Below are 25,732 nucleotides of genomic sequence, written 5' to 3'. Positions count from 1 at the left end.
GCTGAAGGTCGTCCTGTTGTTTCTGCTCAGCATCAGTATTTCCTATGGTTTTGAGATTTGGCATTAATTGTTATGATGATTCGTGCATTGTTATCACACAGTATTTGTGTAATGGTCGGACGCTTGCCTATACATCGAGGCATCGAATAACTTGAAATGAGGTTTTACTCAGTGCATGATTCAGAGATTCAGTATTTTATTTCCGACGGAGGAAAGGCAATCGGACTGAGAATGTTCAGGTTTGGGTTGATGGAGTGACGAGACTTGGTATTTTCAAGCGTGGTGAAATTTTTATCTGTGATGTGGTGTCGTCGTCCTTGTGGAGCGTGTTAAGCTTGCCGGTGTTATGGTCTTCTTCAAATTGCCTTCGGGGAAGGGTGTTGTGAAATGGCACCTAAGATGCGGTTGTCAGAGATAACGGAGTGTAGCGGTTTCAGAATCGGATGGGTATTTCTAATGTTGATGGCTCGAGAAGGATCATCTTCTAGGAGGCTTGGGGTTGGTGGCAATTTATTAGCTCAAGCGTTACTGAGATAGATTTTTATTTAAGGCAACAACTGGGCAACAAAGGATGAGAAATGACATGTGGGAGGTGTCTTGCAGTGGTTAAACCTCTAGAAGGCCAAGTGTAAGAAAACAGAAGTCGAGTATTGCTTAAAAGAGAAGAGTTTGACCAAAGTGGGAGAGTGACAGAGTAGCATATGGGTCCCATGGTAAGATAGCCACATGCCTTGAGGGAAACTTAGAGCAGATTGGGAATCGTGATGGGTAGTGACCAGGACCATGGATTTTATTTTGATGCAACATGACTTCGAGTTTGGAATGCATTGTTGGACTTCTAGATGATGTCAATGGGGAAGGAGGAACCTTGGCGGGTCCCAGGGTTATGTAATTGTAGTTTCAAGCTAAGTGGGAGAGCCCCACCGCCTATGATTAGATTGCGTAGTTGTCAACTTGTGCGATTTCTGGTTATCAGTGTATTGATGGGTTATTACGACTAAGGAAAGAAAACATCAGTGGTAACTTGAGCAAAGGATTTGAGGAATGTGTGCTATCTTTGGCCTTATCGGTTCATGTTCAGGTCTTGGGTAGACTTAGAGTCTATGCTTCGTGTGGATGTGATGTATAAGGAAAGGAATTCAACCGGTTGCTTCTTCGAGAGGGTTTTCATCTGCTAGTAGAGCCTTGGAGTTTGTTTATATTCAGGGTCAAGCCAGAGTGGGTGACTCTTAACAATGGTCCTAGTAGGTTCAAAAAAAATTTATTAAAGTGTGGTGCCTAAGGATTTCGAGCAAGTAATATAGTTAAGTATTTGAGCTTTTGCTGTGGATTATGAAAGGTGGCTTGGAGTGTTCTACATTATCGTCGGTCTGCGGTGTGGCATTTGAGGAATGGGAGAAAATAACTTCAGATTCATAGAGGGGTTTTCATAATGGGTTTTCAGGAGGATATGAGACAGTTCGTGGGTTTTGGAGACAACGTGGTCTCGCGAAATAAGATCACTTAGGATGAGTGCGGATTTGAATGGAGCTATTATAATTCCTAAGGCGAGTCCAAAGTAAATTAGAAGAAGTTAGATTCGGTTAACAATGGTTGAACTGGCATGATAGAGGCAATGATCAGTTCATTCAGCATGTTAAGTTATACATGTGATTTCTGGCGGTACGTGCGAGGCTTGATGACCGCCGTAATTGATTTTATTTGGGGGCATTCGAGTATTATGGTCTGTTATGTGTAAATGGAATCTGGAAGAATTGTGATGGTTTAGACCACTACTCGAGGTTTGTATTTTGCTGCGGTTTGAGAATTTAGTTGCGTGTTGCATTGGTTCTTCTGGAATGTGTAGAAGGTTTCTATATGATGAAATGTGTACCCTATTGGTGGTTCGGGAGTTATGATGAAATTTTTGTACTCTTGCGTATGGGTATGTTAGATGCAGTGAGCGGCATGGGAATTTGAAGTTGAGGATCAAGGTTGGAGTTGATTTTGACAAGAATGTCACGAGCTCGGATAAGCAGGGAAGAATTCAGATGTTTAGAGTAAGCTGGTATTGTCCTTAGCATCACCTGAGATCGGTGTCCTGTGTAAGAGGTTTTGTGTACTGATTTGCAGCTTCTTGATTTGCTTTACAATATTAGTGTGACCGGTGGTATGGATGTGCAGACTTGTTACCTGGAGCGGAGGGTCGTGGGAGTGTATCCCACAGAAAGATTGTATAAGTGTGACATGTAGTCAATTGATTGGTTAAGGATTTAAAACCATGTATGGAGATTGTGGTACTATCGCTAATGTGAGAATATATGCTTGAAGGGCGCTCGATTCATTTAATTGTGGAATGTGGAAGTTTGTTCCGGATTTGACGGTTGTTCTTTATGTGTCGTGAATAGATCATTGTGGGTCTTTGAGAGGCTATTTAGCCAAGCATGGTATGATCATAATCGATTTGAGGTTCGTGGATGGATCTAAATGTGAATATAGGCTCTATATCAGGCCGGATGTGCTCATCTTAGCATAGCGTTGTTTTCGGAAGGGTCTTCGGGCCTTGGATGTTATTCCTGCCGTCAGCTATTCCGTGTAATCTATATTATACCAAGTGGGTTTGTGAGGTGGTTTGATTATTCGCACTCGTATTGAGATCCCGTATGGTTTGTGGTATTATGTGAGCATGATAGATCTCGAGATGCAGGTCATATATTGCACCTTAGTGGTGCTTGAGTTTTGTAGCGCATGACGCTACCTGTCTCCCCAGGATTTGTATTATGCACTTGGCATGCTTATGGTTGATATTCTGGCATTTCGTGTGTATGAGCAATACAGCTCGATGTGCGTTTTCTTTAGATTATTATGTGTGGATCGGGTGGCACGCCGCCACGGTATATGGTTGGATCGGGTGGCACGCCGCCACGGATACATTGATTGGATCGGGTGGCACGCCGCCACGGGTATCATGGTTGGATCGGATTGCACGCCGCAACGGTATCATGTGTGGATCGGGTTGCACACTGCAACAATGTGTTATTGAGTACAGTTTCCCACATCTATTATCATGCGTTTTGCTTCTCATTTCATGAGGAAGGTTCATAACATCTTGTTGGTTTTTTAAATTAGTTGTGTGGGTTGAGTAGTTCTTTCCAGAGTTCGTTTTCCTTATGTACCACATTCGAGTTTGTGGATTGTTGGCATATTGTGGCATCCTATGAGACTTTTGGCAGTGTCTGAAGTGGCTTATTGCCTGAGCAGCTTGTACTGGGTGAGACGAGATTATTGGACCTAAGATCAGTGCGATCAGATTTATATGAAGCATATTAAAGAGTAAATATTGTTATTCAGTCCATAATGAGGTAATGGTTCTTGTCGAGAGGAAAGACTCCATAAATAGTGATTCGGTAGGTGGTTATGAGTTCTGCACATCTTCTCTATCGTTGCAGTATTGCAAGAGTTGGAACATGAATTATATGAGTCATGAGGTGTGTTGTGAGCATCGAATTCGTGGGTTTTCGGCTGTTGTTATCAGGGGATGTTATTATGGTTATGTGAATTATGTGGTGCATGGTGTGGATTTAGCGAAGGTATGCAAACATGTATTGGTGCATCGTGTATTGATTAATACGGCGTTCGTATGTTGGAAACAGACCTGGTAGAGGATTTCAGATATTGGAATTTTGCTTTAAGGCTTATTTGACTAGATAAAAAGGGAGGATTTTCAGGTTTTCTCGAGCAAATGTGCTCAACTGGGTTATGGTAGCACGGGTAGGTGCACGAGGTGTTAAACATTGATTTCAGACAACTCCAGAAAAGTTCTCAGCACGTTCGCGGACGAACGTATGTTTAAGTGGGAGAGAATGAAACTACCCGATCGGTCGTTTTGAGCTCTAGCGCGTCATTCAGTGGTTTGAGACCCTGAGTAGTTTCACTTCAGGTATTATGACTTGTACGCGTGGTCGGAATTTAATTTTGGGAAGTTCGGAGTTGATTTGGAAAGAAAATTCTAATTTCGGAAGCTTTAAGTTGGAGGAATTGACTAAAGGGTGATTTTTGAGTAAACGACCTCGGAATTAGGATTTGAAGGTTCCAACAGGTTCGTATGATAATTTTGGACTTGGACGAATGTCCGGATCGGGTTTTGGATGACCCGAGAATGTTTCGGGGCATATTGTGGAAGTTGGCATTTTGGAAGGATTACATAAATTTGGGTCGGAGTACATTTCAATGCTATCGATGTCCGTTTGGGATTTTTGAGGCTGGAAATAGCTCCGTATGGTGGTTCTTGAATTGGGAGCGCGTTCGGATATGGATTTGGAGGTCCGTAAGGCATTTCGCGAAAGTTGGAACTTTGAAGGTTTTTGAGAAGTTTGACCGGAAGTAGACTTTTGATATCGTGTTCGGATTCCGATTCCGGAAGTTGGAATATGTCTGTAATGTCAATTATGACTTGTGTGCAAAATTTGAGGTCAATCGAACATGATTTGATAGGTTTCGGCATCGATTGTAGAAGTTGAAGTTTTAAAGTTCATTAAGTTTGAATTGGAGGGTGATTCATGATTTCGATGTAGTTTGATATGATTTGAGGCCTCGAGCAGGTCCGTGTTATGTTGTGGGATTGGTTTGTGTGATTGGACGGGGTCCCGGGGGCCTCGGGTGTGTTTCAGGATGGTTTCAGATCATTTCGAGTTGTTTTGGACTATTGTTGCTGGTATCTGGTTTCCTTTATCGCAAACGCGAAGGGTATCCCGCATTCGCGAAAAGGAATTTGAGGCAGCTGGGTTTTGCCTTCGCGAACGCGAAGAAGGGCCTGGCCTAGGCAGATTGTTTTAAAGACGGGATTTGGCCATTTTTCCTCCATTTTTCATTTGGTTGGGCGATTTTTGGAGCTCTTGGGAGGGAGATTTTCGTCATCTATGTCAAGGTAACTGATTCCCACCTATTACAAGTTAAATACTTGGATTATATACGGATTTAGACATGAATATTTGTAGAAATTTGGGATTTTGAAGAATAACCTAGAAATTGGTATTCTTGGAATTTGATCACGAACGTGGGTATGAAATTTAGAATAAATTATATATTGGAGTCCTTAATGCTATGGGTAGTGTTTATCTTCAAAAAATTTCGGTATCCGGGCAAGTGAGCCCGAGGGTTGCTTTATCGATTTTTCGAGCGGAGTTGAAAATTGTTATAAATTGATTAATTATCAGTATTAGAGTATATTTTGATTGGGTTGCATCTTTTGACTAGTTTTGGATTGGCGGTCATCGGTTTGAGGTGTTAGAACGGCGTTGGAGCCGGTTATGGAACTTCGGACCGAGGTAAGTCTCCTGTCTAACTCTATGATGGTGAAAACTATCCCTAGGTGATGTATTTAATGTGTGCAACTTGTTGCGGAGACTACGTACGCCAGAGGTGATGAGAGTCCGTACGTAGTTAGTTTCATGTGATTGTCCGGGTAGACGTAGGTTCACACCATGCTGTACTTGTACTATAGGGATTATCCTTGCTTGTTTAATTCCTTATTTTACATTTCTACTTGAGACTAGACTTGCTATTGTAGAGACTTCACGATTTCATGATTCGTCACCGAATAACTTCACTCCTCCTACGGCATGTTTTCGTGATATATATATACTTCATTGAAAGGTTTTTGTTAGAGAAATTAAAACTCACACGTTTATTCGTGAGTGGGGTCAAGGACCCGTCAAAGCTTCTTATTCTAATGGGATCGGGCCGTTCGCTTCGGCGGAAATTTGTATTTCACTCTTATGGGATTGGGCCGTCCGCCTCGGCCGTATTTATATACCACACTCTCATGGGAGCAGGCCGTTCGTCTCGGCGGGTTAATTGATTTATCATATGGTTCGGGCCGTTCAGCCCTCGGCAATGCACATTTTAATTATTATGTTGGATCGGGTCGTATGCCGCGGCATTTCCTATACCATATTCCCATGAAATCGTGCGTAAAACCTTGGCAAGAAGCCAGTGTATCTGTAAATTCCGGATTTGAATTATGGCAGCCACTTGATGAGTTTCACTATACACATATATGCTCCGGTTAAGGAGGAAATTTCTAATGAAGAGCTTGAGTTTCTCGTAAAGAGAGGGGATTTTTTCCACGTGATCTATATTTGTTTATTTAACTTACTTACTCTGCCTCATATTTGCTACCTCTTTTACTGTACCTTATGTTGTTGGACCACTAGTGAGTGTCGATGTCGATCCCTCGTCACTACTTCTCTGGGCTTACGCTAGATACTTACTGGATACACGTTGCTTACGTACTCATGCTACACTTGCTACACATTTTTGTGCAGGTACATATGTGACTAGTGGCCTTGTGAGAGCAGAGGCGTGTATGCATATGGGAACTTACTTGAGCTGCATTCCACATTACAACCCGCAGCCGGTAGAGTCTCCTTGAGAGTATTTATATTTCTCCTGTCCAGATTTTTATTTTGGACATATGCTGTATTTTATTTTACATTCCTAGTTGATGCTCATGCACTTGTGACACCGGGTTTTGGGGTGACTATGAGTTGTTTTGTATTGAAATTTGTTAAAAATAATAACATTTACTCTGTAAATTTAATCTTCTACTGTTTAATGGAAGGAAAAATATGATTTCAAAATATTAAAACAAGAACCAAATTGAGTATTTATGGTTGGCTTGCTGACGGTGGTATCCGGCGCCATCACGACCTTTAATAGATTTTGGGTCGTGACATTTATTAAAATAATTCCTATAGTTTTTTATATCCATGAATGTTTCGATGGATTTGTTTTCTCTTTTTTTGGTGCCATAATTATAGTATTCTATATGACATCTGCATCTTTATAAGAAAATGATACAGCTTTTAATTATCTTAATAAATCCCCACTTTTCTTTTCTTTTTTGTTTTCTTTTTTTTTTCTTCATATTTGTATGGACAAAAGAAACTATTTAGGCGGAGATAAAACAATTAAAGATTAATAACAAAATTGAATTGAAGATTGTCACATAAGAGTCAAAATTATATTTTAAAAAATTAAGATTTTCATTAAATGGGATTCCATATAAGTTCTATTTTCTTATTTGAAAATCTCCCCCTTAAACCCACTTTAAGAATGCCAAGTGACTTTATAATAACTTTTCACTTGGCTTAACCACAATGCAATTATGTCACGACCCGAAATTCTCACCTTCAGGACCGTGATGGCGCCTAACATTTCACTTGCTAGGCAAGCCAACGTTGGAATAATATTAGTCATTTTAACACAATTTTTAAATTAATTAATATCAAAGAAACAAATACGGAAATAAAGTATGAAATAAAGTGAATACTCCATAGTACTAGCGATGTCTGAATACCATCCCAGAACTGGTGTCACAAGTGCACGAGCTTCTAAAAATAATACAATAAGGGTTTGAACAAAATAAAGTTGTCTGAAAGAAATCATACAACTAAAATAAAGTAGAAGGGGACTTTAGAGCTGTAAATGCCGTGCAGCTATACCTCAAGTCTCCACTGGTAGCTGAATCCGAGCAAATCTACAGTACGCCGTTGGGATCAACTCTGAAATCTGCACAAGAAGTGCAGAGTGTAGTATGGGTACAACCGACCCCATGTACTCTGTAGGTGCCGAGCCTAACATCGACGAAGTAGTGACTAGGCTAAGACAGGTCACTTACATTAACTTGTACGCAATAATGGTAATAACAACAATAATATAAATAAAACATGTAAGTCATTTCAACAGTTGAAACCAACTCGGCAGTCATAACCAATTACTGTTTCAATCAATTTTCGTTGTGGCGTGCAACGCGCTCCAACAATATAATTCTTCAATAAATTTCTGATGCGGCATGCAACCCGATCCAACAATATAAACATAAAATATAATCTGTTGCGCGTGCAACCCGATCCCCCAATATATTCATTTTCTATTCTGTTGCGGCGTGCAACCCGCTCCAACAATATAAAATTAACAACTCTTGATTGTAATTAAAATACTCCAATAAATACCACATTCAATAAGGAATTATTAGGCAACAAAAGTATACAATGATTATAATTTATTCAGGAAACAAGTAATGACAAGAAGCAATTACTTACGGAAAATCAGGGAGAAAATAGGCAATTTCATATTTAATATGCTAAATGTCAAGTAGCAATTAAGACACATAAATCAAATAAGCATGTAACAATTATTGCATGAATTCAAGAATTAATAATTGACAAGGAATATGAGAGAAACAATTTTTATAACAATTAATTCGTGTTTTAAAATAATTTATGATTTTTAAATAATTATGAAAATAATTAATTTGACAAAGTATAAGCACTCGTCACCTTTCTTATACATCGTTGCATAAGAAATTCACGTAACAAATAATTCAAGGGTTCTATTCCCTCAAGTTAAGGTTAACTACGACACTTACCTCGCTTTGCAACCAAATTCAAGATTCCAATAATTCTTTACCTCGCGAATTCGTGTCCGAAATCTTCAAATATAGTCATAAACAATTTAATATATTCAACACAAATCGTAGGAATTAATTTCATATGAATTTACTAAATTTTTGGATTGAAATTCGACATTCATTTTAATAATTGACTGTGGGACGCACGTCTTGAATCCTGAAAAAACTCACAAAATCTGAACACTCGTTCCAATACGAGTTCAACCATACAAAAATTACCAAATTCCGATGTCAAATGGACCTTCAAATCTTAAATTTTAGTTTTTGAAAAGTTTTATAAAAATTTCAATTTCTTCCATCTAAATCCGAAATAAATGATGAATATAGGCATGGATTTATGAAATACAATCACTTTTAGTTATAGAACACTTACCCAATTCAAAGTAGTGAAAAATCCCTTTGGAATCGCCTAAATCCGAGACCCAAAACTCAAAAATGAGTGAAAGTGGCTAACTTCTGATTTTATGGGTTCTGTCCAGTATTTTTGCATCTGCGGAAATTGAGCCGCATTTGCGGCTGCACAGAAGCACATGAAGGAGCCGCAGAAGTGATACCTTCCGTATTTGCGAACGCTGAGCCGCATAAGCGGTGGTCGCATCTGCAGCAATTTTCTCGCAGAAGCGAGTAAGCTGCCCAGGCTCAAAATCGTAGAAGCGACGAGGCTGTCCGTAGAAGCGGAGCAGCACCTGCGTTCCAACAGTCGCAGGTGCGAAACACCAAAACCAGAACTGACAGTTTTTGCAAAAATGATCTGAAACATGTCTGAAACTCACCCGAACCCCTCGGTACCTCATCCAATTATACAAACCAGTCCTATAACATAATACGGACTTAATCGGGGTTTCAAATCACGTCAAACAACATCGAAATTATAATTCACACCTCGATTCAGACTTTTGATTTTTCAAACTTTTCACTTTGCAAAACTCTTGCCAAAATATATTAAACTAATCCGGAATCACTTCAAATTTGGCACACAAGTCATAAATGACATAACAGAGCTATTTCAATTTTCGGAATCTCAATCCGAATCCGATATCAATAAAGTCAAATTCGTGGTCAAACTTTGGAAATCTTTGGCCTTTAAATTCTTAGTTTCCATTAAATGGCCATAACTTGAGATAGGGACCTCCAAATTAATTTTTGGGTATACGCCCAAGTCCCCAATCACGATACAGACCTACCGGAACTGTCAAAATACTGATCCGGATTTGTTTACTCAAAATGTTAATCAAAGTCAACTTAATTGAGTTTTAAAGCTCTATTTCATATTTTAATCAATTTTTCATATAAAAACTTTTTGAAAAATTATATGGACTGCGCATGTAAGTCTAGGAACAATGAATAATGCTATTTGAGGTCTTAGAACACAGAAATATTTATTAAATTTAAAGATGACCTTTTGGGTCATCACATTCTTCACCTCTAAAATGAACGTTCGTCCTCGAATGGAATTAGAAAAATACCTGAGGTGGTGAAAAGGTGTGGATATTTACTCCGTATGTCTGACTCTGACTCCCAGGTAGATGCTTCTACCGGCTAACCCCTCCATTGTACCCGAACTGAAGGATAACTCTTAGACCTCAATTGTCGGACCTGTCGGGATAGAATAGCTACCGGCTCCTCTTCATAAGTCAAATCTTTGTCAATTGGACTGAGCTAAAATCTAATACATGGGAAGGATCACCATGATATTTCCGGAGCATAGACACATGGAACACCGGATGAACTGTTGATAAACTAGGTGGTAGTTCAAGCATGTAGGCTACTTCACCCACCCTTTCAAGAATTTCAAAGGGTCCAATATACCTAGGGCTCAACTTGCCCTTCTTTCCGAATCTCATTACACCTTTCATAGATGAAACCCGGAGCAATACTCTTTCTCCAACCATGAATGCAATGTCACGAACTTTACGGTCGGCATAAATCTTTTGCCTAGACTGAGCTGTGCGAAGTCGATCATGAATAATCTTGACCTTATCCAAGGCATCCTGTACCAAATCGGTACCCAACAACCGAGCCACTCCCGGTTCAAACCAGCCAACTTGTGAACGACACCATCTCCCATATAATACTTTATATGGAGCCATATGAATGCTTGACTGATAGCTATTATTATAGGCAAACTCTGCAAGTGACAAGAACTGATCCCAAGAACTTCAAAAGTCTATAACACAAGCGCAAAGCATATCTTCCAATATCTGAATAGTGCACTCTGACTGTCCGTCTGTCTGTGGATGAAATGTTGTACTCAACTCAACCCGCGTGCCTAACTCACGCTGTACAGCCCTCCAGAAGTGCAAGGTAAATTGCGTTCCTCGATCTGAAATAATAGACACGGGCACACCGTGAAGGCAGACAATATCTCGGATGTAAATCTCCGCCGACCGTTCTCAAGAATAGGTAACTGCTATTGGAATGAAATATGCTGACTTGGTCAACCCGTCCACAATGACTCAAACTGCATCGAATTTTATTTGAGTCCGTGGGAGCCCAACAACAAAATCCATAGTGATACGCTCCCACTTCCACTCAGGAATTTCTAACTTATGAAGCAAACCACCAAGTCTCTGATGCTCGTACTTGACTTGTTGACAATTTAGACACCGAGGTACATATGCAACTATATCCTTCTTCACTCTCCTCCACGAATAATGTTGCCATAAATCTTGATACATTTTGGCGGCACCTGGATGAATAGAATACCTGGAACTGTGTGCCTCCTCAAGAATTAAGTCACGAAGCCCATCCACATTAGGCACACAAATACGACCCTATATCCGTAGAACTCCATCTTCCCCCACAGCAACCTGTTTGGCATCACCGTGCTGCATCGTGTCCTTAAGGACAAGCAAATGAGGATCATCATACTGCCGCTCTCTGATTCACTCATATAATGAAGACCGAGAGGTTGTGAAATCTAGAACCCGACTGGGCTCTGAAACATCTAACCTCATGAACTGATTAGCCAAAGTCTAAACATATGCAGCTAACGGTCTCCCACCAACTGGAATATAAGCAAGGCTTGACCATACTCACAACCTTTCTACTCAAAGCATCGACTACTACATTAGCCTTTTCGGGGTGATAAAAATGGTGATATCATAATCTTTCAACAGCTCCAACCATCTTCTTTGCCTCAAATTGAGATCTTTTTATTTGAACAGATATTGAAAGCTACGATGATCAGTAAATACCTCACACGAGACACCGTAAAGGTAATGCCTCCAAATCTTCAACGCATGAACAATGGCTGCCAATTCCAAGTCATGAACAAGATAATTTTTCTCGTGAACTTTCAACTACCATGACGCATATGCAATCACCCTGCCATCTTGCATCAGTACTGCACCACGCCCAATGCGAGATGCATCACAATACACCACATAAGATCCTGAACCTGTGGGTAATACCAACACTGGCGCCGTAGTCAAAACGGTCTTGAGCTTCTGAAAGCTCAACTCACACTCGTCTGACCATCTAAATGGGGCACCCTTCTAAGTCAATTTGGTCAATGGAGATGCTATAGATGAAAATTCCTCCACAAACCGGTGATAATATCATGCCAATCCCAGGAAACTCCGGATCTTTGTAGCTGAAGTAGGTCTAGGCCAATTCTGAACTGCCTCAATCTTCTTAGGATCCACTTTTATGCCTTCAACCGATATCCCCAAAAAGGCAACCGAGTCTAACCAAAATTCATATTTTGAAAATTTGGCATATAACTGATTATTTTTCAAAGTCTGAAGCACACTCCAAAGATGCTTCTCATGCTTCTCTCGACTGCTGGAGTAAATCAAGATATCATCAATGAACACAACCACAAAGGAATCCAAATAAGGCTTGAACACCCGATTCATCAAATCCATAAATGCTGCTGGGGCATTTGTCAGCCCAAATGACATCACTAGGAATTCTTAATGCCCATACTGAGTCTGAAAAGCTGTCTTAGGGACATCGGATGCCCTAATCTTCAACTGATGGTAACCAGACCTCAAATCGATCTTCAAAAATACCTTGGCACCCTAAAGCTGATCGAATAAGTCATCAATTCTTGGCAACGAATATTTGTTCTTGATAGTGACCTTGTTTAGCTGCCGATAATCTATACACATTTTCATCGACCCATCTTTCTTCTTCACGAACAACACGGGCGCACCCTAGGGCGAGACACTAGGTCTAATAAAGCCCTTATCAAGAAATTCTTGTAATTGCTCCTTCAATTCTTTCAACTCTGGTGGGGCCATACGGTATGGTGGGATAGAAATGGGCTGAGTGCCCGTAGATAAATCAATACAGAAGTCAATATCTCTGTTGGGTGGCATCCCTGGAAAATCTGCAAGAAATACATCTGGAAATTCACGGACAACTGGAACTGAATCCATAGAAGGAACTTTCGCGCTGGGATCACGAATATAAGCCAAATAAGCTAGACACCCCTTCTCGACCATACGCCGAGCTTTCACATAAGAGATAACTTTGCTGATAGAATGGCCAAGAGTCCCTTTCCACTCTAGTCGAGATAACCCTGGCATGGATAAGGTCACCATTTTGGCGTGACAATCCAATATAGCATGATAAGGTGACAGCCAATCCATACCCAAGATAACATCAAAATCTACCATGTCAAGAAGTAGAAGATCCATGCTAGTCTCAAGACTACAAATAGTAACCACAAGCGAATGATAGACATGATCTACTATAACAGAGTCTCCCACCGATGTAGATACACACAGAAGCACTCAGAGAATCATGAGGCACAACCAAATATGAAGCAAAATAGGAGGACACATAGGAATAAGTAGATCCTGGATCAAATACAACTGAAGCATCTCTATAGCAAACTGGAATAATACATGTGATCACAACATTGGATGAATCGGCCTCAGGCCTAGCTGGAAAAGCATAAAATCGGGGCTGGGCTCCACCACTTTGAACTATGTCTCTGGGACGGCCTCTAACTGGCTGGCCTCCACCTCTAACGGCCTGACCTCCACCTCTAATGGCCTGACCTCCACCTCTAGCTGGCTGAGCAGGCGGTGAAGCAAATGGTGCTGTATGATGGCACTAGAATCCTGTCGAGTTCTGTTACTCGACAACCTAGGCAATACCTCATGATGTGACCAATGTTCCCACACTAATAACACCCATCATGTTGTTGTGGATGCTGAAGCTGAAGCTGACCCGATCGGGCTGAGTAACTGCTATAGTGACTCTGGAGTAGTGGTGCACTGATAGGATCTGAATGTGCACTAAATGATGGCTGCCCAAAGTAAGGCATAATAGGACCGTGACTCATTGAAGCACCATGAGATGTCTGAAGTGCTGAATAAAACGGTTTGGGAGGATGACCCCTACCAAAATTACCCTTGCCTCCAGACGAGGCACCACTGAACCTACCGAATTGATGAGGCCTCTTATCAGACCCCTGCCCTCTCTCTTATGCAAGAACCATCTCGATCCTCCTCGCAACATTAGCAGCCGCCTGAAAGGAAATCTCACTTCCGGTCTCCTTGGCCATCTGAAGCCTAATAGGGTGAGTAAGTCCCTCAATAAACCTACTCACTCTCTCTCCCTCAGTAGGAAGTAAAAGGAGAGCATGACGGGCTAGATCCACAAAACGAGTCTTGTAATGAGTAGCAGTCATACTGCCCTTGTAGAAGCTAAAATTGCCTGCGGAAATCCTCTCTCAATGTGATAGGGAGGAACTTCTCAAGAAATAGCCGTGAGAACTGCTCCCAGGTCAATGCAGGCAATCCAACTGGACTGGTCAACGTATAATCTCTCCACCACCTCTTGGCGGAACCCGTCATCTGAAATACAATAAAATCAACCCCATTGGTCTCAACTATTCCCATGTTCCGCAATACCTCATGGCAGTGGTCAAGGTAATCCTGTGGTTCCTCAGAAGATGTACCACTGAAGTGAACTGGAAAGAGCTTAGTAAACTTGTCCAACCTCAATAAAGCCTCAAAAGACATGGCAGGCCTATCACCGGCTTGTGCCACAACAATTGGCAGAACTACCCCAACTGGCGGGGCTACTGGAGCCTGATATTGGGGAGCCATCTGCTCCAAAGCAGGAGTAGTGGGAGTCTGTGCTCCTCCTCCAGCCTGTGAGTCGATTGGTGCTACTGGAAATGTTCCATTCTTGGCCAAGCCCTCCATAAGACTCACCAAATGGACTAGAGCGTCCTGAAGCACTAGAGTAGCTATGAATCCTTTCGGGACCTGAACTGGTACAACATGTACAGTCTGAGCTGGAACCCATGCTTCGAAATCTACCTGAGGTTCTACAACAGGTGTTGTTGCTCGAGTTGTAGACTGAGCTCTACCTCTGCCTCTACCTCGGCCTCTAGCGCGACCTCGGCCTCGACCTTTACCCCTTGCCATAGTTGCCACCGGGGGCTCTGATCCCTGTCCGTCAGTAGATGTATTACATGTTCTCACCATCTGCGAGAGAATAAGAATAGAATGGTTTAATTATCGATGATAAAATAAGTTTGCACGACAGAATAAGAAAGAAGTGATATTGTTCCTAAACTTTATAGCCTCTGAAAGATAAGTACAGACGTCTCTGTACCGATCCTTCAGACTCTACTAAGCTTGCTCGTGACTCGTGAGACCTATGTAACATAGTGCTCTGATACCAACTTGTCACGACCCGGAATTCTCACCTTCTGGACCGTGATGACGCCTAACATTTCACTTGCTAGGCAAGCCAACGTTAGAATAATAATAGCCATCTTAACAAAATTCTTAAATTAATTAATATCAAAGAAACAATTGCTGAAATAAGGTCAGAAATATAGTGAATACGCCATAGTACAAGCGATGTCTGAATACCATCCCAGAACTAGTGTCACAAGTGCACGAGCTTGTAGAATAATACAACAAGGGTCTGAACAAAATAAAGTTGTCTGAAAGAAGGCACACAACTAAAATAAAGTAGAAGGGGACTTCAGAGCTGCGAACGCCGTGCAGCTATACCTCAAGTCTCCACTGATAGCTGAATCCGAGCAAATCTACAGTACGCCACTAGGACCAATTCCGAAATCTGCACAAGAAGTGCAGAGTGTAGTATGAGTACAACTGACCCCATGTACTCTGTAAGTACCGATCATAACCTCGACGAAGTAGTGACGAGGCTAAGGCAGGTCATTTACATTAACTTGTACGCAATAATAGTAATAACAACAATAATAGAAATAAAACATGTAACTCATTTTAACAGTTGAAACCAACTCGACAGTCATAACCAATTACTATTTCAATCAATTTTCGTTGTGGCGTGCAACCCGCTCCAATAATATAATTCTTCAATAAATTTTCATTGTGGCGTGCAACCCGCTCTAACAATATAAAATTAAAATATAATGCGTTGTGGCGTGCAACCCGATCCCCCAATATATTCATTTTTCATCCCGTTGCGACGTGTAACCCACTCCAATAATATAAAATTAACAACTCTTGATTGTAATAAAAATACTCCAATAAATACCACATTCAATAAAAAATTATTAGGCAACAAAGAATACAATGATTATAATTTATTCAGGAAACAAGTAATGACAAGAAGCAATTAATTATGAAAAATCAGGGAGAAAATAGGCAATTTCATATTTAATATGCTAAATGTCAAGTCGCAATTAAGACACATAAATCAAATAAGCATGTAACAATTATTGCATGAATTCAAGAATTAATAATTGACAAGGAATATGAGAGAAATAATTAACAATTTATGATTTTTAAATAATTATGCAAACAATTAATTTGACAAAGTATAGGCACTCGTCATCTTGCCTATACATCGTTGCACATGAAATTCACGTAACAAATAATTCAAGGGTTCTATTCCCTCAAGTCAAGGTTAACCACAACACTTACCTCGCTTTGCAACCAAATTCAAGATTCCAATAAACCTTTTTCTCGCGAATTCATGTCCAAATTTCTCAAATCTAGTCATAAACAATTCAATATAATCAATATAAATCGTAGAAATTACTTCCATATGTATTTACTAATTTTTCGGATTAAAATCTGAAATTTATTTTAATAATTGATTGTGGGACCCACGCATCGAATCCAGGAAAAACTCACAAAATCTTAACACTTGTTCCGATACGAGTTCAACCATATAAAAATTACCAAATTCCGATGTCAAATGGACCTTCAAATCATAAATTTTTATTTTTGGAAAGTTTTACAAAAATTCTAATTTCTTCCATCTGAATCCGAAATAAAATGATGAATATAGACATGGATTTATGAAATATAATCACTTTTGGTTATAGAACACTTACCCAATTCAAAGTCGTAAAAAATCCCTTTGGAATCGCCTAAATTCGAAACCCAAAACTCAAAAATGAGTTAAATGGCTAACTTCCGATTTTATGTGTTTTGTCTAGCATTTTTGCATCTACAGAAATTGAGCCACATTTGCGGCTGCGCAGAAGCGCATGAAGGAGCCGCAGAAGTGGTACCTTCCGCATTTGCAAACGCCGAGCCGCAGAAGCGGTGGTTGCATCTGCGACCATTTTCTCACAGAAGCGAGTAGGCTGCCCAGGCTCCAAATCGCAGAAGCGACGAGGCTCTCCATAGAAGCGGAGCCGCACATGCGCCCCAAAAGTGGCAGGTGCAAAACACCAGAACCAGAACTGACAGGTTTTGCAAAAATTATCCGAAACATGTCCGAAACTCACCCGAGCCCCTTGGGACCTCGTCCAATTATATCAACCAGTCCCGTAACATAACACAGACTTACTCAAAATTTTAAATCACGTTAAACAACATCGAAATTACAATTCACACATCGATTCAGACTTCATTTGCGAACGCCGAGCCGCAAAAGCGGTGGTCGCATCTGCGACTATTTTCTCGCAGAAGCGAGTAGGCTGCCCAGGCTCCAAATCGCAGAAGGGACGAGGCTCTCCGCAGAAGCGGAGCCGCACATGCGCTCCAACAGTTACAGGTGCGAAACACCAGAACCAGAACTGACAGTTTTTGCAAAGATGATCCGAAACATGTCCGAAACTCATCCGAGCCCCTTGAGACCTCATCCAATTATACCAACCAGTCCCGTAACATAATACAGACTTACTCGGCATTACAAATCCCTTTAAATAACATCGAAATTACAATTCACACCTCGATTCAGACATTTGATTTTTCAAACTTTTCACTTTGCAAAACTCGTGCCAAAACATATTAAACGAATCCGGAATCACTTCAAATTTGGAACACAAGTCATAAATGACATAACAGAGCTATTCCAATTTTCGAAATCTCAATCCGATTCTGATATCAATAAAGTCAAATCCGTGATCAAACTTTGAAAATCTTTAGCCTTTAAATTTCTAGTTTCCATTAAATGGCTATAACTTGAGCTAGGGACCTCCAAATTAAATTTCGGGCATACGCCCAAGTCCAAAATCACGATACGGACCTACTGGAACTATCAAAATATTGGTCCGGGTTCGTTTTCTCAAACTATTGACCAAAGTCAACTTAATTGAATTTTAAAACTGTATTTCACATTTTAATCAAATTTTCATATAAAAACTTTTCGAAAAATTATACAGACTACGCACGCAAGTCGAGGAACGATGATTAGTGCTATTTGAGGTCTTAGTACACAGAAATAATTATTAAATTTAAAGATGACCTTCTGGGTCATCACAAATTATATATGGTAACTTTATTCCTTTAATATATATATATATATATATATATATATATATATATATATATATATATATATATATATATATATATATATATATATATATATATATATAATTGATGATAAATGTTGCGCGATATTGTTTCTTTTCTTTTTTGTTTTCTTTTTTTTTTCTTCATATTTGTATGGACAAAAGAAACTACTTAGCCGGAGATGAAACAATTAAAGATTCATAACAAAATTGAATTGAAAATTGTCATATAAGAGTCAAAACTAAATTTTAAAAAAATAAGATTTTCATTAAATGAGATTCCATATAAGTTTTATTTTCTTTTTTGAAAATCTCCCCCTTAAATTCACTTTAAGAATGCCAAGTGGTTTTATAATAACTTGCCACTTGACTTAACCATAATACAATTATATATGGTTATTATTATTATTATTATTATTATTATTGGAAAAAGAATACCCTTAGGGATTTAACTAACACGATTAATGCATATCCGAGCCTCTTGTAACCCAATGGGTTTGTTATTGGTATATTTAAGTTGTGATCATTTTCACGCTCATCCTGAGTTCTCCTCTACATTGAGTAAAGGTACCCTTGGGAATATCTTAATTTCGGTTTCGGCCTTCAATATTTAATATTTATTCTTTTTTGTTCTTTTCGCAAGAGTTTTCGCCTGATAAAAAAAAGACACGCAACCAAAACTATAACCAAGGCAGAAAAATGTAGAACCTTTTGAAGTTATCAGAATAGTCTATAAAGAGCATTCTTCTTTTCTCCGTGAGCGCACAAAAAAAATGAGACGTCAACTGAGTATTCCCAATAGTACAAATTAAATATTAATGGATCTTCCCCCCCCGCGTTATTTTACATAGATCTTTCCTGCAAAACTCTGTTTTTCACCTAAGAAATCAGAATTCAAAGGGACGCCAAAGGAGGAGATGCTAAAAGCAAGGGACCAGAAGCTTAAATTAAGGTAGAGCCTGTCAAGCTTAATCCTATTTTAATCATCTTGATTTTCTTCAGTAATTGGTTTCTTGCGTTTCTTTTTTTCTTTCATTTCGGACAAAATAAGAACGAATCATTATATTTTTTTTAGTAATTATTTGGATATATAATTTGGTTTAATCAATTGTATATCATTAAATTTCACTAGAATTTTTTTTATCGGCATCTAATTAAAATCAAACAAGTTACTCGCTTGGCGTATGTTTAATGCGTGAATTTTGCTCACTGTACAAATGGATGGCTTAAAAGGATTTCTTCGAATACTCTATAAAATTTATTCACATCTGTTGTGTACACCAAATAAATGAATGAATATTTTGTATCGACCTTTTTCATTTAATCATAATTAAGGACTACTTTCGTTTCAATTTAAATGAAACACTTTCCTTATTAGTGTGTTCCAAAAAAAATGACACATTTCTATAATTGAAAATAATTTAACTTTAAATTTTTTATGTTACCCATTTTACCTTAATGAGAAGCTTTTATAATAATACAAATATCACAACCGCACCAAACTTTTATCCCTTAAACTTTTAAGACACAAGTTTCAAAAGTCTCTATTTTCTCTTAAACTCCGTGCCGAATCAAACTAACTCATCTAAATTAAAAGGGATAGGGCAGTATATATTTGAAGCTTATCATAACGCTATACCTTGGTAAGTAAATGTGGCTTGGAGTAAATATTGGATGCCGGCGATAGTTTTAACCCAGAGTTATCAAATTATTGCACCGAGCAGACCGGCCTGTAATTAGGCAGTTATCATATGACCAGTCGTTCACAAAAATTGCGCTTAACTACAAATTTTATTGGCAGTTATCTAGATGAAAAGCTTGGTGCTATCTGAAATGCCATACACTAGCTCCGCCCCTGTAGGCATGTCAAAGCAAACGTTTTTGTAAGATGGATAGATCTCCATTGCATTTTCTGAAGACTGGGCATTCACAGTCTTGTGTATGTAGGACGTTTGGACTATGTTTCCCTCCTTTCTGTACACATTCTCTTATATGGTATACATGGCAGCGGTTAAGTCAAACCCCCCCCCACACTTCGCATTCAACTTGGGTGATGGCTTGAAATTTTAAAAAAAGGAAAAAGCATAAGAAAATTATCTATGTGAAAAAGCTAATCAATACATTGAATATATATACTAAAATCTGCTCTATGTTGAAAAACATGACAAGTTATCAGCTTAATTGGTAAAAGTGTGACTGCATATTCTTATGCATATAGTAGCATAATTCAGTAATTAACTATTATGTGAAAATAATCAAATTTAGTTCAACAAATTGCAGTATTACATATACACCCTCCCAGAAAATTTCTATCTTTGCTAATCAGATAATGTTAATTAAGTTTGAAGGAGCTTGAGTGCACTGGCGGAAACATAATTTTTACCAACGGGGTTCAAAAAATTAAAAAAAATAACACACACACAAGAAGTGTAAGGGGATTCAACGTACATCTAATATATATATACACGAAAAATAAAATAATTATATATATTCAGTATAATTTTTGGGGACTGAATCCCCTTCTGCTCACCTAGATTCGCCCCGGCTTGTGTGCATATGTGTTATGCGTTTGACTGATTAACTTAGGACAAATTTTTTGTCAAAGGCAAAAGTTACTTTCTTCCCACATATAACTACTATGAGAACCAATAGTATTTAATTTGTTCGACTGCAAAGTGTTTACTTTAGATAAATGTACACAGGAAGATGTCTACTGGGAACATGCCTGTGTATGTAACAAGCAAAATAATAAAGATTAAGAAACTAGACATCATGATGTGGTCCCAAATAAGAATTGGGTATTCCAATTAAAATTAAAAATAAATATCTGACTAGACTAAAAGACTCCTAGAAAATATAGAACCTAATGATCATCTTCTTTAACATTACATAGACCAAAATAATCTTCATTGATTTATTTTTAGTTTGTCTATGTAATTTTTTTGGGTGATATCTTCTCCAGAAATATGGTCAAGGAAATCATTGAAGCTTCCTTCTCTATAGGACAACATATTTTTTTCGTCGACAAGCTCAGGTGCGGGTCCAATTTTTTTCTCTAAAGCCAGACTATGGATGCTGGCAATTGAAATACGCTGCTTCTCTGAATTAACTATTGCTCTGTGAACAATTCTTTTGTATATGCCATTGCTCAATACTTCCAATTGATCTCCCAATTGAACCATTAGGGCTCCTTCAACGACTGGAACAGAATGCCACTTTTCATTTTTGTCCATTATTTGCAACCCTAGATGATTCTGAAGAATGATGGTTAAAAGACCGAAATCTGTGTGTGGTGGCAAGCCAAGTGTCAAATCTGGTTCTGGACATGTTGGATAGGAGTTAATGGCCATGACCTGAGACAAAGGTAGATTCATGATTTAGTATTTATGGATTCAAGGTATTGATTTCTTTGAAAGTATGGCTTCGAAATATTATACTCCCCCGATTTTTGTTTTTCATGATTCTAACTATGTAAATTTTAACCAAAATTTTAAACTATATTTTTTATTATATTGACATGGGAAAATTGTAACACAGAAATTTTCGTATAATTATTAAATATCTGAATTTTAACTTTAAAATATATAGTTAATCTAATTCAATTTAGTTTCAAAATTAGTCAAATTGACTCTCGAAAAGCTAAAGGTTCACATAAATTGAAACGAATGAAGTATTTAATATATATTCCATTTGTTTCATTTCATGAGTATGCGACTATGCACAGGGTTTAAGAAATAAAGAGTCATTTTTTGTACTTGTGTCAATAAATATGCCATACATGGCATATTTTTGTGCCTACAATAATTATGTCATTAAGAATAAAATAAAAAGTTCAAAGTTAAATTGTTTGACATAAATTCTTTTTTAATCGGGTAAAAAGGAAAAAAATTCATTCCTTAATTATGCCTCGCCACTGACCTGAGAGCCTTGAGCAATTTCTTCATGCAAGTAATTTGGGTCTAGTCCTAAGCTCTCGAGTACGACTTCCATTAACTGTTCGTGTAACTTTTGTACTTCCCTTGCATAGTCTCCCATTTTCTTCCTGCGTGAAAAACTACTTTAACCACTTGAAAGAAAACATTGCAACTCTAGCCAAAAAAATCGTTAAAGAAATTAAAAAGCATTAAGGCGTAATTACTTGTAAGATGTTGGATTTGATGGCCACAAGTCGATAAAAGATGAAATTGGATTTGAATAGTGCTTGAGGAAGTCTCTCCAAAAGCAGGCTTTGTCTTTGGATTGATTCATGCTTGTACCATATCTTACCGGTGTGTAAACATTTGTGGAGTAGAGATTCATTTTCTCCTCATTTGGTAAATCGAAGAACTCACTTGCAACATCCAGGGCATCTTTCATGACTGACTGTGGAATTCCATGATTAACTACCTGAAAAGAGAGCATAACCTAACGTTTTATTACGCATGCCTTCTGCTAATACCTTACGTCCATATTTAATAGCAGAAGCAATTTCGATTTTCTTTCCTATTAAACCAGGTATATATTAGCTAAAATCATTGACGTTGGCAATTCTTTTTCTTCTTCGTAACCAAAGATTTTATTAATGTGAAAGAATTAACCAAAATTGGGTGGAAAGTTGAAATTTTGCACGAGATATATAAATTGTAGAGCGAGACTATGGGGTTATATGGACATGATTTATGTTCAAAGGTGCTGCTAAGTCAACGTCGAATCCTCTAAATCTGTAATATATCCGACACCGGTTGCGACATTTCGTGGAAGATCCAAGCAACATAAGTCCATGACAAAATTATGGAGTACCTTGAAGAAACCTAGGTCCTTGCAAGCTAGCAATACTTGTTCTATTATCTGAGGTCGAAGAAGGGAAAGATCCACAATTGGCAAAAATGTATAAGGACAGAGGTCTAAGGTGCCATCAGGACGTTGGGATGGTGGAAGGACATAACGTTTAGGAATAAAAGTATGTCCAGTTTCAGTTATTGTTGTGGCACTGGTAAATGAACTACTATTTGATGAAACTGAGCTTTCTCCTAATATTACTTTCTCCATTTTCTCTCTTATGTTGTTCTCTCAGATATGGGCAGCTCGATCCCTATTTATAAGCAGAACATTTGAAGTTTATTTTGTGTAGATATGCAAAGAAAATTTGTAGTTATACGTGCTGAGACCTTGACTATAAGCGATGTAATGTGTCTTGGCCGGTAGCCGGTTTATTCGCAAGTAAAGAGCCATACGATGTACTCCATTTGATTACTCAAGGTTTTTGAGCATCGAATGTATTGTAAAAATAAAATTGACACTTAGTGATTTTAAATATATCATAATATTTATGTAGTTTTGATAAGGTGGGTTGCTTTGATGGCAAGCACCTTCCACTTCCAACCAAGAGGTTGTGAGTTCGAGTCACCCAAGAGCAAGGTGGGGAGTTCTTGGAGGGAAGGATGCCGATGGTCTATTGGAAGCAGTCTCTCTACCCCAGGGTAGGGATAAGGTCTGCGTACACACTACCCTCCCCACAATAGGATTAGTAATGTTTCTATTTCATTTTATGATGTACTTTTCCTATTTGGGGAATCAAAAAGTTCTTGTTTGGTTATTATTTTTAAATATTTTAAATTATTAATTATTGTACCTGTGAAGTATTTAACCGGACATGATGTTTAAGAACAAAAGAAAGACTTTTAGCACAAATAAGAAGTATATTTAGTACTTGTGATCATAAACATATCACGTAACTGTGTGTCATAGAGCAAAATAAAATATTTAAAATATAAAAAGTGTTACAGTATTCTTATCGTAACATGCTAATAAAGAAAAATTACACACTATTATATAAAATGAAACTTATGAAATAAATAGTTTGAGTTGAAAAAGTATTACTCCTTACTTATAAAATGCTGGTGTGATGGTTGAAGATTTTTTGAGATGTGACTTGAAAAGGTATTAGCACAAGGGGTTTAAAATAAGGCATATATATTTATATTAAATATAGATTATTTTGTTAAAATAAAATAAAAATCTTAAAACTAAATTATTTTAAAAATATATAAATGTTAATTTAGAAAGACTAAAAAAGATCACATAAATTGAAAAATGAATAAGAAAGAATAGTATATATTGCTGGTGTGAAGGTGGAAGATTCCAGATGTAACTGGAGACACTGAAATCTGCTGGTGAGCTGGATATGTAAAGCGAAAGCTCGCTAGGAGAAGTGATCCAGTTTCTTACACGTGGAGCTTTTGAACATATCTTTAAACAAGAAATATCTTGATTTTTTTTTGTGTGTGTGATTCGATTTTGGAATTATTTGAATTTAGGTTTTATTGTCTTGGGATGGACCGAGCTCGTGAATAGTAAAGAGGAGAAAATAAATTAACGAAAGCTCGTAGGTGGGATTGCGACCCACTTTGCAAGCATTGGGTTTGGGATTTCAGTTATATGGATAGACATTAGGTAAACTCAATCGGGAACTAGGATCTCATATGAGTTTCAACAACAACAACAACTCAGTATAATCTTACTAGTAGAGTCTGGAGAGGATATTGTGTATGCAGACCTTATCCTTAACCTGGAGTAGAGAGACTGTTTCCGATAGACCCTCAGCTCCCTCCTTCCAAGAACTCCCCACCTTGCTCTTGGGGTAACTCAAATCTACAACCTCTTGGTTAGAAGTGGATGGTGCTCACCACTAGAGCAACCCACTCTTGTCATATGACACACTCAATTTCAAGAAAGATCCAGAATAGTGCATTTTTCTTTATAAGACTTTTTCATAAAACTAATTTTTATCGGGCACGTGTAACCCCCTAAACTATTGCAAAAATTAGATAGGAAAAAGTAATACTATAAGAAATATTCTTTATAAAAGGTTGAAGATGCTGATTGTTGCATTATATAACGTAGCCGAAGTAATTCCGGTATCGAATTCATGTATAAATTAAATAATTAGCACATACGTAATTTATTCGAGTTACCTTTTGAATCTTAAATCAATCTTGTCGGTCTCCAGTTCCAGAGCAACACGATCACGACCTCCACAAAACGTCCCACAGTCTTCTATTGTATTACCTAAATAATATCCGGAAAGAGTGAATTTTGGGTGGGCGAAATTCCCGGGAAAACTACACCAAAAAAACGGTTAGCCTTTATGGAGGAAATACTCATGTATTTATAGCCACATTTTTAGGGTAAAAGCCTTTTTCCAACACATGTTGGGTTTTCTTTTCCACCAAGGAAAAGTTTCATTTATTTTCTATTATTTAGTCACAGTAGGGACCACATAATTTAATTAACAAGGCTCTCTATTATGGAATTAATTTCGAATTTTAAAATTAATATCTACCATAATAAATTACGTATTATTCCATTAAAAATTCGTAATTGCATTCCTTAGTTCAATTTCGAATTTTTTTTCATAAAACCTTATTTAACTCCCCATGTTAAGGTTCAGATACTAATCAATCAAATTAAATTACTCACAATTTAATTTATTGATTACTTCCTTTAGGATTTTGCTTAACTTATTTCATGTGTCAGATACAAAATCCACTGGTTGGGTTTACACATGAAAACTTATAAGCTTTCAT

The 25,732-nt window shown here is 38.1% G+C and overlaps 1 protein-coding gene and 1 long non-coding RNA gene across 2 annotated transcripts; one reads left to right on the top strand and one right to left on the bottom strand.

Moving 5' to 3' along the window:
• Positions 1 to 19,000: 19,000 nt before the first annotated feature.
• LOC107778839 (uncharacterized) lies at positions 19,001 to 21,750 on the top strand. The gene is made up of 3 exons (XR_001646490.2): positions 19,001 to 19,119; positions 21,130 to 21,201; positions 21,353 to 21,750. It is a non-coding gene; the product is annotated as an uncharacterized LOC107778839 (long non-coding RNA).
• Positions 20,902 to 23,655, bottom strand: LOC107778838 (flavanone 3-dioxygenase 3-like). The gene is made up of 4 exons (XM_016599157.2): positions 22,947 to 23,655; positions 22,306 to 22,553; positions 22,086 to 22,209; positions 20,902 to 21,520 (listed from the first exon to the last, which is right to left on the bottom strand). The coding sequence occupies exons 1-4, from the start codon at positions 23,193 to 23,195 to the stop codon at positions 21,074 to 21,076; spliced, it is 1,068 nt and encodes a 355-aa protein (XP_016454643.1). The 5' UTR covers positions 23,196 to 23,655; the 3' UTR covers positions 20,902 to 21,073.
• Positions 23,656 to 25,732: the final 2,077 nt, after the last annotated feature.

The sequence above is a fragment of the Nicotiana tabacum genome, chromosome 23 (assembly GCF_000715075.1).
Source record: "Nicotiana tabacum cultivar K326 chromosome 23, ASM71507v2, whole genome shotgun sequence".
In the NCBI taxonomy this organism is placed as follows: domain Eukaryota; kingdom Viridiplantae; phylum Streptophyta; class Magnoliopsida; order Solanales; family Solanaceae; genus Nicotiana; species Nicotiana tabacum.
Note: the sequence above shows the minus strand (reverse complement) of the source record. Positions and strands in the feature narration are given on the sequence as shown.